This window comes from Lepus europaeus, chromosome 15 (genome assembly GCF_033115175.1).
Source record: "Lepus europaeus isolate LE1 chromosome 15, mLepTim1.pri, whole genome shotgun sequence".
In the NCBI taxonomy this organism is placed as follows: domain Eukaryota; kingdom Metazoa; phylum Chordata; class Mammalia; order Lagomorpha; family Leporidae; genus Lepus; species Lepus europaeus.
In genome coordinates, this window is record NC_084841.1 from 47953688 (window position 1) to 47968165 (window position 14478).

At 42.3% G+C, this 14478-nt stretch overlaps 1 protein-coding gene across 1 annotated transcript in view; it reads right to left on the reverse strand.

Annotated features, from left to right (window-relative positions):
• Nucleotides 1–12608: 12608 nt before the first annotated feature.
• The window catches only part of DEPDC1B (DEP domain containing 1B), a 118153-nt gene continuing 116283 nt past the window's right edge, over nt 12609–14478 (reverse strand). Inside the window, exon 11 of the mRNA XM_062211738.1 lies at nt 12609–13990. Coding sequence (XP_062067722.1) covers nt 13829–13990 — 162 coding nt within the window. The 3' untranslated portion in view covers nt 12609–13828. The remainder of the gene's footprint in view (nt 13991–14478) is intronic.

The window sequence follows — 14478 nt, forward strand, 5'->3', positions numbered from 1 at the left end:
TATCCTCCCCATTGCTAGTGAACCAAAAGATAGAGGAGTATTTTTTTTCTCTTTCTCTGTACCTCCACCTGTCAAATATTTTTAAAAACCAAAACACCAATCAGTAGTATCTAATGAGTTAAACAATAGTAATCGTCCTAAAGAATGAAATAATTCATAGGTGTATCTTTTACACCTTTCTGCAATATGGCTATTTCCAAGTATGGGAATCTCTTAATACATTTCCCTTCAGTGCTGCACTGTAACAGTGCCATTTTTACTGGGAAATTTCATCAGTTCTGTAAGATATATATTCTTATATCCCATCTTTCCAACATGGAAATCAGATGTTTCTCATTATCCTCTGTGGTAAAACTCTGCCCTTCACAGGTCTCCATACTTAAGAGTCCCGAGTGTGGAAGTAGGACTGTTCTGCGTGTGTGTGTCTGGGCCGAGCGCATTTTCCAGGGTGACCACAGTATGCCTTCCCATCCTGCATGGCTTTCTTACAATGTGACTCGGATACCCCTCCCATGAAGAGGTGGGGCATGTGATTCCCCCCACTGAAATCCCAGCAAGCCTGTGCCTAAGAGGAAGTAAAGCTGTGTCACTTCTGAAGCTTTGCTCCTCACCAGCAATGCAGACTCTCCCCGACTTACAATGGAGTTACAGCCCATGAATCCATCAAGATTTTTACAAAATTTTAGGTTCTTCTAATACAACAGATTTTTCACATTCATTCTTAGCAAGTTTTTTCAAAGCATGAACTTAGCTTTCAAATAAAAGAGATTTTTCCATTCCCATTTCATTGATCTTTTAACAATATTTAATTTGATTTTCTTATAAAAACATGTATAATTAGTGTGCTGGCCTCCAGTGACTCTGTCCTCATGTTATTAACACCATCATAAGGTCCTTTTCCACACTGAATAAGGTTGACTTGTAGAACCAACAGAATATTGTGAAAATGACAGTGTGTGACTTCTGAGACTACTATAAAGACATTGTAGCTTCTGTCTTGCTCTAAGATCACTCACTTTGGGGTAAGCCAACTGTTATGAGGCCCCTCAGCCAGTTTATGGGCATGTCTCCATGCTGCTGGCCGACAGCCGCCATCAGCTTTATCAACTGCGTGAGTGAGCCACTTCTTCAGCCCCCAAGACAAGGCTTCAGCCCCAGCCAGGGACTTCACTGCACTCTCTGAGAGACCTCAAGTCAGAACTACCCAGACCAAGCTGACAAGCATTCCTGATGCCCCCAAACCTGATGGTAATCCATGCTCAGTGTTATCTCATTGGTGCTCAAAATGTTTTCAACTTTGTATGAAATAGAAAATTAATACAAAGGGTATAATAGGTTTAGGATTAGACACCTAATGCAATTAGCATAAACAGATTCAGGGATAAGTAAACTCCCAAATGGCAGGATGCACAAGTACACTTGGACACTAGAGCACAGCCAAGTAGGCACCAATAGCAGGCATGGCCATGGATCTGTGTACGGTTTTGTGGAAGATGCAGAATGCGTTGGATCATCCCACAGCTTTGTTAATTGGAGGTCCACTGCAAGAGGGTCAACTTCAGGGTCTTTTAGACAGTCTAGTCTCTTTAGTAAAGACTTGTACCTGTCATCAACTCCCCACCTCTCAGCTCCAAATCCATCCTTCGGTGCACGCTGTGAGATTACAGATGGAATTCCCTGGCGCATTTCTCCCTTGTGGTGTGTGTGTTAAACTCTCCCAACAGAAAGTGCTGGAAGGGCCCTGCAGGAGAATAGCACTCTCCTGCTGTCTGTGGTTGCTGCGTGGTGGGTCAGCAGTGAGGGTGGGAACCCTGGTGGTGTCCTGCCTGTCACTGGTCCGGAAAGTTCAATCGCTTGGCCACCGGACAGCCTAGGCGGGGCCTGCTGACCACCTTCCCACACTCTCACAATTTGGACACTGGCATTCCAGCTCTCTTGCCTGCACTAGCACCCCCATTCCCTCTGCTCACTCCACTTGTGCAGTCACTACCTGGGGTTCCCCTGCCAAGTTTCACTCCCCAGGGGAAGCCACCAGCATCCCCACTCTGCAGGACTGATCACCCAGGCACATGCTGCAGCTCACCTGAACCCTCACCTGCACCCCAGCATCGCTTCCTGCTTGCCCAGCAACTGCAGACTAGCCCCAGCGTCGCCAGACCATGGAACTCCTCTAAGACATACATTCTCCAGTGAGTGAGCAACACCAACCCAAGAAGGGGCGCTCCTTCCAAGTTTCTCTCCTGGGGAACCCTCCCTCAGTCTTCATATATCCTATCTTTATTCTAGTCCTCATTTAATAATTCTGCATCTCAAGTTTTAGCTGTTTAAACAGCTGTGTGGTTTCTTTGTCCTGAATGGACCCAAATGGATATAATCATGTTTCCATCCCTAACCCCTTCTCCTCCCAAAGGTGACATTTAGTATATGAAGCTTACTTTGAACTCTATGGAAGGGGAGGGAGGGAGGGAGGGAGACCCTCTGGAGCTCCACTGCCTTCTATTCAAGTGGGGAGTGTGGTCAGCCCTAACTGGTCACACTTGGTCTGGGTGGAAAATACTAGCAGACTAGTAAAGCTGAGATCCTGGCCTCTGCTCTTAAAGGTTCCTCGCAATCCAATCTCTTTGCTCTAATCAGGCCTTTTTGGATTCATTGGACCTCACAGCATCTCTCAGGCTGTGGGGAAACTCCAGGCCTGCAAACACGAGGAGCACAACCAGAGTCTCAGCCCCTCTCATTTCCTCCAGGGTCACCTCCATGCCATCGCTCTCTCCCTATTCTGGTCACAGCTCAGAGCTAAGGGCTGAAGTTGACTGAGAACTAGGGATGTTGGCCTCCCTTTAGCTCAGGTGTTCTCAGACTCCTCCATGCCTTTCCTGAGGTTTCCATGTTTGAGGGACACAGCTTTAAGGAGGAGGAAGGCAAGGACCTTAAGAAAAAAGCAGGACGGCCAAAACTGTAGCATCGCAGGTAAAGCCACTGCCTGCAGTGCCAGTATCCCATATGGGCAACAGTTCAAGCCCCGGCTGCTCCACTTCTGATCCAGCTCTCTGCTATGGCCTGGGAAAGCAGTAGAAGATGGCCCAAGTCCTTGGGCCCCTGCAACCACGTGGGAGACCCGGAAGAAGCTCCTGGCTCCTGGCTTTGGATTTACGCAGCTCTGGCCGTTGCAGCCAACTGGGGAGTGAACCAGCAGATGGAAGACCTTTCTCTCTGCCTCGCTGTAACTCTGCCTTAGACAGAAAGAAAAAACGAAGGACGGACGGAAGGAAGGAAGGAAGGGAAAAAAGCAGGGGCCCTTATACCTTGGCACCCACAGGGTGGGGCTTCCACTTGTTCTAATCCAGATCTTTCTTCCTAGAGAGACCTAACCCTTGACTTTGAAAAATTCTATGTATTTTTCTTTTACTACATTTCTGAGCTTTAAAGAAATTTAGGAACACCTTCTTCCTCTTGACAAAATCGAGCTTTCCACACTGCTGGCACTGTTGAAAACAGCCCTTGGTAACTACACACCGAACACTGAGCCTTTCTTTGCATTCTTGCGCTCCTATTCCCCTATCCCTTGCGACAGAAATACGCCTTGGCCTGACCAGGTATAAAGTCACATACACAGAAGTCCCAGAGAGGAGAGCGCCTATATAAAACCCTTTACTCAAAGTGAAAAAATACTGTTGAACTCTTTACTTAATATACACTAAACTGATCTTCTGTATATAAAGAGAATTGAAAATGAATCTTGATGTGAATGGAAGGGGAGAGAGAGCGGGAAAGGGGAGGGTTGCGGGTGGGAGGGAAGTTATAGGGGGGGAAGCCATTGTAATCCATAAGCTGTACTTTGGAAATTTATATTCATTAAATAAAAGGTTTTTTTTAAAAAAAACCTTTACTCTTCATTAAATATTTGATTTACACTCACTGAAGACAATGAATAAATAAATGAACAAGTTAAAAGATAAATTTGCACACAAAAGATTGGGCAGAAACAAAAGAAATTTAGGGAACACACAGGAATGAATACTAAGGCATAAACCAAGTCTCTGCCGCCATGAATCACCTTCCAATGTCTGTCCTTAGAAAACAAAACGAACTGCTGCATTTTATAAAGTCCAGGACATTGTTCATTTTTGTACCATTAAAAGAAGGAATGCTGCCAATTAAATGGTGATACATCCTAAATCAAAAAATGAATCCTCATTTTATAGATGTTCAAATATGGAGGGAACAAAGGGATGGCCTAGAAATAATGAAATACAGTAGTGGAAATGCTTAAATCCAAATTAATTGGCTCCTCTAAATTATATGGGAGATACCAAAAAACAGAGTTACAAAAGTAAAAGATCAAAACAGGAGTTTCTGGGATAATGAAAAAGAAATACTTTCAGCATTTCAAAAATCTAGAAGTTATTATAGAAAACTGTCATGAAGATTTTGAGTTTTGAAGCAAATATTCAAGTGCTCCCAAAATGTCACAACAGTCAAGTGGCACTGTTAAGCAATGAAAAAAATATTACAATTGGACTCCCGGAAGAATCACTAATATCCACAAAGGCTGCTGAGCCATCAAAATGGCCAGTAATTGGAAAGCAGAAGATTCTGCCTTGCAACAGAACGACTGGTTCTGGGGCTTCTGAGAAACACCCAAAGCTACTTCCGAAAGTTGCTTTCAGAGAATCCTCTCACAGCCCATAGTTTGATGATCTCTAGACCTAGTTTGCTTTTTCCTAAAGCACAGCAACACAAGTCCTGCCAATCCCACCATTAACTACTACTGCAAACCAACAAGATGCAGAGAGATAAAAATTAACATATTAAAATATAAATGAAGCATAAAGATATGAACTGAAATCGACAGCATTGTAAACTGAGTTAAAATAAACTGTGCCATCTTTTCTCTTTTTATTTTTAAAATTTATTTATTTGAGCCGGCGCCATGGCTCAATAGGCTAATCCTCTGCCTTGCAGCGCCGGCACTCCGGGTTCTAGTCCTGGTCGGGGTGCCGGATTCTGTCCCAGTTGCCCCTTTTCCAGGCCAGCTCTCTGCTGTGGCCCAGGAGTGCAGTGGAGGATGGCCCAAGTGCTTGGGTCCTGCACCCCATGGGAGACCAGGAGAAGCACCTGGCTCCTGGCTTCGGATCAGCACAATGCGCCGGCCGCAGTGCGCCAGCTGCTGCGGCCATTGGAGGGTGAACCAACAGCAAAAAGGAAGACCTTTCTTTCTGCCTGTCAAAAAAAAAAAATTTATTTATTTGAAAGTCAGAGAGAGGGAGAGCGAGAACGAGAGAACGAGAGTGAAAGAATCTTCCAACCACTGGTTCACTTCGCAGACAGGTTGAAGCCAGGAGCCAGGAGCTTCTTCCAGGTCTCTCAGGTGGGCTGCAGGGGCCTAAGATTTAACCTATCTTACACTGCTTTTCCAGGCCATTAGCAGGGAGCGGGATTGGAAGCAGAGCGGCCAGAATATGACCCAGTGCCCTTCTGGCATGCTGGCATCGCAGGTGGCAGCTTTACCCACTATGCTGTAACACCAGGCCCCCAGATTGAGCTATCAGAATGCAACAGCATCTAATTATGACCAACATCAACTGTTAATAACTCAGTCTCCTATCTACTAGGGGTCATACAAGCTTATAACATTAGACTTCTCATTATGAAAGTATTCAACATTTGTAATGGGAATATTTTACATCTTTCATTGCATAAAAGGGCTACCAAATCAAGAACATTTTAAAGAAATGGAGAATAATTTAGAGATGCTTATGGAAGATTCTCACTTCATATCAAGTCAGTTAAAGGGGGAAGAAACATAACCTTGGTCTTGACTTAATGAGAAAACATGAAACCAGACATCAAGACAACCTTAAGCTCAGTGCTAGGTCTCATTCCCAGCTTCCCAAGCTACTGAAAATCACCATGAAGACTCAGAATGATATAAAAAGGGAGTCTGCTTTACATAAATGCAAGTCAATACGAACCGGGAAAGGACCATTTATTGTGATGGATGTATTCACTGAACACAAAAAAGCAAGTTATTGAAAAGAAAGGATGCAAGGGGAAAATCTATAAATACCCGGGCTCCCTACAGTAGTAGGGGATTAACCACACAGAAATCAAAGAAAAGCTAAAGGAAAACACTGAGTTCACATATGGAGACAATATTAAGAGCATCTCACTGCAGGCAACAAGATTAAGGCAATGCATTTGCAAAGCCAATTCTAACATTCATTAAATGTTATAAAATGGAACAGTTTGGACCCAGAGGCATGGAATATCAGGCTGGTGATGGAAAAAATAGAAGCCGGCAATAAAAGGACCACCCTTTCAAATAAAACACAAGGAAGGTTCATCGACACCAACAATGTATTGCAGCCATTGTAAAAGCGTCCGTAGGAAAGAATGCAGCGTGCCCTGTGACAACTCAGAAAGCAAAACCATGATGTAGCAGCGAGCTGAACAAGACCCGGAAGTTAATTCCAATGAGCACTGGGATCAGGATGGTCTGGGATGGAATATGTAGAAGAGGAAGCCACCCTGGAGATGTTGAGAAATGCAGAAAGACGCCCTGCTACCGCTAGGGAAATATCCTTACCGTCTCTTAAATGAGACAGGTAGGACGTGCAAGCACTGGTGCTGCCTGGATGAAGTGGAACGGTAAATCACCTCCAGCTGTCACCAGAGGCTTATTTTATGCTGTTCCCTCGGAGAAAGCACCTTTGCCTTTCTCACTGGTAGACACATTCTGCAGGGCTCTGCTGCAATGTTTTCAACTCCCGGGTGACAACCTCTGTTATCTTCCAACTGGCCCAGGAAAATAGGAAAATCGCTTTTCTTCTCCCCCACCCCACCCCCCAACACTACTGAGGCCCGAGGCACTGGGGCCATCATTTACAGCCAGGTGTTTGCCTACTTCAGGGCGCTGAGGCCCCCCTGGAGTTAAAGCCAGTTCTCTTCCTCCACCATGCGTCAGCCTAGGGCCTGACACACTATGGCTCTACAACAAACTAAATGGAGTGAAAGGGCTCTATTTGGACAGTTAACCCAGCCTCCTGCAGAAATGTGGCATTGGCTAAGTTCTGCTGAGGATCAAGGTCAGCATCACAGCGGTGAAGGTGCAGCGAGAGGCTATACCAGGTGGGGTCTGACTGTTTCGCCAGCTCCTAAAATGCGGCTTAGAAGTGATGTTCAGAAACACATGGACCCGCCTGAGAAGGCAGGGGGTGGAAAGGAAAAGAGCACGAACACGCAGAACACAGGCCTCCTCCTTCACTCGCCCGCACCCACTGGTGACTGCTGGGCTTAGTGTGGGGACTGGGGCAAGGCTTAGGTCACCAGAGGGAAGACAGGAGCTGAAGCTCCGTATCTGTCACTGGAAGCTCTCTGAAGCTGTTTGCTCATCTCCCTGAGTGTGCCCAACTCTGCGTCTAGGCTAAGTCTGCCCAGCACAGGACAGTCAACGTTGTCTGTTAGCAAACAATGGGCTGGAAGGCAGCCCCACATACCCATGTCTGCACCGGTCTCTCCACTCTCAACTCTCAGCAGCTTCTATCTTCCTGGCGCTGAGAAACACTGGAGTCTGTGACCTCGACCTCTAATCCCTCCCCTCAGCTGAGGAAAGAACCAGAGCCCAGAGGCCACACTCGCTGCCGCCGGCTGTTTCCGGGCAGTGCCACAGGGTAAGACCCAAATATTCAGTTCTGGCCAATGACTGGGGCTACAGATTCTCCCAGGAAGGACTCTTGGGTAGCGATTTAGTTGGAAGAGAGAACAAGGAGTTTTACCTTGAGACTGCATTTGCCTAGCAAACATACTGTTTACTTCCATTTAGCTAAGGTGTGGCAGGCTGAGGCCTCCTCCAGCACTCCTAGGTGGCATAGCCGCTGTTGCTAACACACTGCTCCTTCTACTACCCGGGCCACCTCCAGCGAAGCCATCTCAGGAACCTTGAAGGTGTTTTCTGGGTTATGCTACTTACACTGCTTATCAAATTCACTGGCATCAATTCCCAAGGCATTATTTGTACACACACATTATTCCAGATCACCCCCTCTGCATTTATTATAAAATGCTTGGTGTAGAGGCCAAAACAGCAGTTTGGTCTGAGGAACGAAGCAAGACTTGTCTTAAGGAAAGACAGCAGGCCTAGTTATTCTAAGGTGCAGAGAGAACAGCTAAGGCAAGGGGCTCACTACAAAATGATTATACTTGTGGGTTTTTCTTCTCAAACTGAATTCTGCAATGCTTTTTCACATTAAAATCCAATAATCTGACATCTACCCCAAATTATCTGCTGCTGCATTTAGATAATTGCTCATTTCAATCATTTATAGCCCAGTTTTAGAGAGATTTAATAAGCAATAGAGCTTCTTGGGTTTCCAAGGGGAAAATACAGTCACAGAGGCAAGCACACATTACCCACAAGTACTTTTATTACAATAAAGATGACTGATTTTGAAGTCTTTCCTTTCCGAAACTCATGGTTTACTAAATGTAGAAAATATACTGGCCTTTTAAAGAAAATCCCTAGTTTTTCCTTTCTGGTACAACTACCAACACAAGACTGACCTCTGCTGGAATGTTTGTCCTAGTTAGGTGGAAGAGTCAAAGATACTAAAGCACATACCACATAGGGCCTTCACAGATCATCAGACTGTTCTCTCTGAAAGCACTAAAGAAGAAATTTTCTGAAATCAAAACCTTCATCTCTTTAAGTAGTAATTGTGTCTAATTCTACCTGGCATTTTGGCTAAGTGGAAACTTTAAAGAAATCTAGATATGACATCAGTGTGTGTTTTAAATGTTAACTATGCTTTAGATGACTATTGAGTTAGAACACTGGAGCAATATTATCCAACCAGATTTGACCATCCTATAAATTCAATTTAGGAAAGCCTTGAAATGTTTCTAAGTATCACAGAGCTTTCAAAAGATTGGAATCATTAGGACAGTTTTGCATACAGACAAAAGCCCAGATTAAATTTCTCAAAAGCTATGCACAATCAGCAGGCTGATTTCATTTGCTGTATTTCCTCTGTGTCTCCCATCACTGTTTAAGAGCTCACATAAAGTCACTCTCAGTCACATAATACTAATTTTCAAGACATCTCTCCCATGGCTTGCTTTTGATTTTTTAATAACTCTGAGTCTAAAACACACCTGATTAAGAAGTATAGATACAGATATAAACATCAGTAGCTGGAGCAAAACTGGAATCATGAGCACTCAGAAAATCAGAGGTTGTATTTCATCCTGCATAACTATTTCTGGCAGCAAACAGTTCTGTTATCGTGGTAAATGATCACTGCAATGTTTGCTGCCAGGACTCTGCAAAGGTCAGGAGTTCTTAGTGGAAACAGTGAGCAAAAGGCCTCCCTGTTCCCATGTTGGGTTGGTCTGCAATGATCGGGAGAAAAGCACTTTAATGTTAAATATCAATTACAGTTTGCTTACTTCTCATGAAAGTCAAATAGTCTTTAGACATTTTTTAAAATAAGGTTTTATTTATTTTACCAGAGAGAGCAATCTACTACATACCAAAGAAGACTCTCTCGTGTTCACTTTAAAGAACTGCTGGCCACAATATGTACAATTTGTGGCAGCTGAGAGAGTACAGAAAAGCTTCTGTTAAAGTCTCCAGAAAAGGCTCTGGACACTGTGTTCTGAGTTACGACAGAACCCAACAGAGGGATTACAAAGTGAGTAGACCTAGCCAGACACAGCTATTATTGTTCATTTTGAAATAGGCATAAAGTTGGTGACATTTCATGGAAAACCTAAGATATTCTGTAGCTTCAAATGAAACAAGCAATTTACTCAACAATTTGTAAGAAACTGTTAGTAGATTTTAAATCAAATTTTAGATTTACTAGGAAATTATGGAACATTATTGTAGCAACACAAATACCCACTAAGTTGAAAGAGGCATTTTTTTCCTGGGTTAGCACTCTCTTGGTCCATTACGGCTCCCATTTTGCTTCTTTAAATTGAATATTTGAATGTTAAAGTTAATAAGGCTCTCAAAAACACATACAACTCATCAGAAGGTACTAATTATACTGTTAAGTTAGTGGATATTTCCTCTACCTATCACGGGCAGCAATTTGTTCTAAAAAATTAACAAATGCATTTCCAAGTTGATATAATATTAGCAAATTCTGTTTATTCAAATGGTCCTAGATCCCAAACTTCGAATCAAATGGGTACTTGAGTACTTATGAGCAAATAATTCAAGACCAAATAATCACATTTTATGTTTCATAGTAATACATTTGCCTGGAAGACTCAACATCGAATGGAGCCAAGGCATTATACTTTTCCAGGTTAAGCTGTCTTAGGCAAAGAAAGGCAAAAATGATAGCAAACGCCAAAATTAGAATGTTCTGTGTCTCATTCTTAAGTGCTTCAAAATTTTACGATGATGGATATAAACAGAACTCTCACTCTTACTGGTTTTAGTAGGCAATGACATTCCCACTGCACTGCAGGTCTTTAACATCTGTACGATCTGTTCTTCGGGGTAAAAGAAAACATGATTTACTACGAGCCCCACCCATATAAAAAAGAACCACTTTAGTTGATTCCTCTTTAAATCATGGCAAAAGACTTTTGTGACATTCCTCTTCTGGAATACAAGCAGCTCACATGGACAGGGTCCTTCTAAGTTACACTTCCTACAAAAACATGCAGAAACTCTCTTTTAGATGTGGGAATCGGAAATAAGCTCTGGATAGCTTTAGTGTTAAGTCGTGATCCACATATCTATTAAGTTTGCTAACTCCCTGGTCAGACTTCCCTGAAGGCAGATACAGGGACACAAAGATGTGTGAGAAAGCAACAACAAATGGTTGTGTTCTATCACTTTGCTCATACACAGAGCGCCAACCTGGAAAACTTACTAGAACCATCTTTTAAACTTTTCAATATGGAACATTCTTTTGATAAATTCCTGATCAGAATCTCTCAGAGCAATAATCCTTATGATGTTGTCTATTACTCATACCTAGAAGGAAAAAAAAATTATATATAAAAATTAAAAATATTTTTAAACCATACCTCTAAATAAAGCAAATCCACGTCTATGCCAGTAGAACTGCAAAGTCCATTTTCATCACCACTGCAGTGGTTTTGGTGGAAGTTTGTAGAAAACTCAATGGCAACTCTTCAGCACACATTTGTGGAAAGTGACTAGAAGATGGCCGGTGCTGTGGCTCACTAGGCTAATCCTCCACCTGCGGCACCGGCACACGGGGTTCTGGTCCCAGTTGGGGCGCCGGATTCTGTCCCAGTTGCCCCTCTTCCAGGCCAGCTCTCTGCTGTGGCCTGGGAAGGCAGTGGAGGATGGCCCAAGTCCTTGGGCCCTGCACCCACATGGGAGACCAGGAGGAAGCACCTGGCTCCAGGCTTCGGATCAGCGCTATGTGCCGGCTGCAGCGGCCATTGGAGGGTGAACCAACGGCAAAAAGGAAGACCTTTCTCTCTGCCTCTCTCTCTCTCACTGTCCACTCTGCCTGTCAAAAAAAAAAAAAAAAGTGACTAGAAGAAACTGCAAATGAAGTTGGCAATGCTAGTCAGACCAATGAAAACACTGCAAAAGAAATTTAAGAACTTAAGTTTTAAGAAGCGTAGGCTGATTGGAAAACAACATGGTAGTTCCTCAAAAAATAGAAATAAAATTACCATATATCATATATAATCCAGACACCCACCTACAGGGGTTATATATCCAAAGGAAAGGAAATCAACATGTCAAAGAGATACCATGCTCACAATAAGCCAAGATCTGGAATCAACTTGCTTATCCATCAATAGATGAAAGGACAAAGAAAATGTGGTGTAAGTCAATCATGGGACACAACAAAGGAAATCCTGTCTTTTGCAACATCATCAATCAACCTAGAGGACACTGTATTAACTGAAATAAGCCAGGCACAGAAAGACAAAAACCACATCTTCTCGCTTATATGTGGATGCTAAAACAGTTGATCTTGAAATAGAGTTGCCTGAGGATGGGAAAGGTAGAAGGAAAGGAAGATAGAGGTTAGATAATGGACACCAAAATACACTTCGAAAGGAGGAGTAAGTTCTAGTGTTGCATATAGCACAGCAGGTGAATGTAGTTTACAACAATGTATAATTCAAAACACTTAGAATTTTCAATGTTCCCAATCCTCAAAAAAGATACATGTTTGAGATGATGTCAATACTAATTATCCTGATTTGATCATTACATGTTGTATAGATGTATTGAAATACTTACCACACACTTTACCTATTGTGTATCAATTAAAAAATTGTAGGCCAGCATCCCCTATAGAAACTGGTTTGAATCCCAGCTGCTCCACTTCCAATCCAGCTCCCTCTTCATGGGCTGGGAAAACAGAAGATGGCCCAAGTACTTGGTTGCCTGCCACCTACATGGGAGACCTGGAAGAAGCTCCTGACTCCTCGATTCTGCCTGGCCCAGCTATGGCCGTTGCTGCCATCTGGGGAGTGAACCAGCAGATGGAAGATCTCTCTCATTCTCTGTCTCTCCCTCTCTCTGTAACTCTGCCTTTCAAGTAAATAAATAAATCTTAAAAAACAAATCTGTATAAAAGTCCAAATACATAGGGGGAAAGTGTTCAGCCATATTAATAATCATGGAAATGGAAAGTAAACTGTAAACAGGTACTATAACATCACACACTGAAAACAATGTAAGCTAAGAATTGCCAGTTTGGGTGAGGATGTTGAGCCAAGGGGACTCTGAGAACTGTTACCAGAAGTGTACACTGGTGTACTTTGGAAAACTGTGATCAGTCATCAAGTCCACACTTACGTGGTCCCTAGTGTTAGGACCTCTCCATAAGAATGTAAGTGCCCAAATCTCAACTGTCATCTTCTTATAGAAATAAATGACCGATAAAGAACACTGGCACAGAATGCTAGCTGTTCTAAATGAACCCCAAAAAGCAACTACTAAGTATGGTACAAAACAAAAAACGCAACAAACACGAAAACCCCTGCATTTATTTACATTCCATTTCATTTACTTTCAAAGGGATAAGGAAGTTGGAAAAACTATATTTATAAAGAAATAGTTTCATTTTACTTAGCTCCTTTGTATCTCTTTTTTCCTTTTTTCTTTTTTTTTACAAAAACAACCCAAATTTGACTTATAAAATCACAAGACTATGAGGATCAAAAAATTTTTACAAATCAGTCTTCCATCTTTAGTGAAGAGTGAAATTATACCATCCTGGGTAGATAAAAATCTACTTCACTTACAGGTAAACAGTAACTCATGGATATATCCTAAAAGAACCAGCTTTTAGTAAAATCTGTAATAGCATCCAACAGAACCATCACAATGTAAGACACAGAAATTTTCTGTATAACAATGAAAACCATACGGTACACAGGAGAAATCACAGTTGGCTATTAAGTCGATAGCATCACAATAACAGTACCCAGTGTCTTTCCTCTTCAAGAATATACACTATGTCTAAGACTTGTTGACAACAGACATAAGTAACCAGGATATACACACAATCCTTTTAAAAACACCATGGAAAACAACAAATAAAAAGATGAAAATACCCAGATTTTGTAACAATTACAAACATGTTCATTATACACCTACATATTGACTCGCATTTTTTAATTGATTTGTACATTTTAAAAACAGCATTGACTTTTACAAAAATACTGATAACGGCTCAATTTTTCAAAAGTCAGATAATCTTTCTGCTTCAGTAGTCTGTATTTTCCTTTCGTGCTCCACCACAGTCCTCCCCCTAAAGCACCCATTCGCTCCAAACAGCAGTGGTCAGGGGCCTCTGCTGCCACAGAAGCATCACATCCGGAAGCTTCTCGTTCTTTGAAACGGCTGGAAAGGCTTTTTCAGCGCCCACATTAGCAGCTGCGGTTTGGGTCTGGATTTTTCAGGAAACAGAAGTGCTTCACTTTCTGGTGTAGGAAATCGTTCTTGGTAGACTTCAGGATAGGATTTCTGAAACTAACAAAAAAAGGCCCAGGAAGTGTCAAAGACACAAGAAATAAGATTGGGCAGCCAGTTTTGACCTCATGCTTTCTGGTTTTGTTTTATTTTTATTCAATCATTTGTCTCCAGTTTCTATATATTTAATTCATCTGTGCCTTGATCCAACCTTCAAATAAAATTCTTTTAGTCATATTTCTGAAAATTTTCCCCACTGCCCAAGTATAAATAGACTGCTTTAAAAATATTCACAAGTAACTCTGACTTGAAAATATCTTATGTTCTAAGGAGAATTTTGGCCCAGTTACATCTCAGCATCTTCTGCTTCTCCAACTTGGCCCCACCAGCTTCTGCCCAAGTAGAAGAGAAAAGAGAACATTCTGGTATATATTACTTTATGAAAAGCTTAAAGAGAGGCAATATATTTTTGCTTTGATACTCACCATTGAAATCTCCAACACGACTGTGAGAAAAATATGAGTAAGAGCCCAGAATTCTAGTGCTTT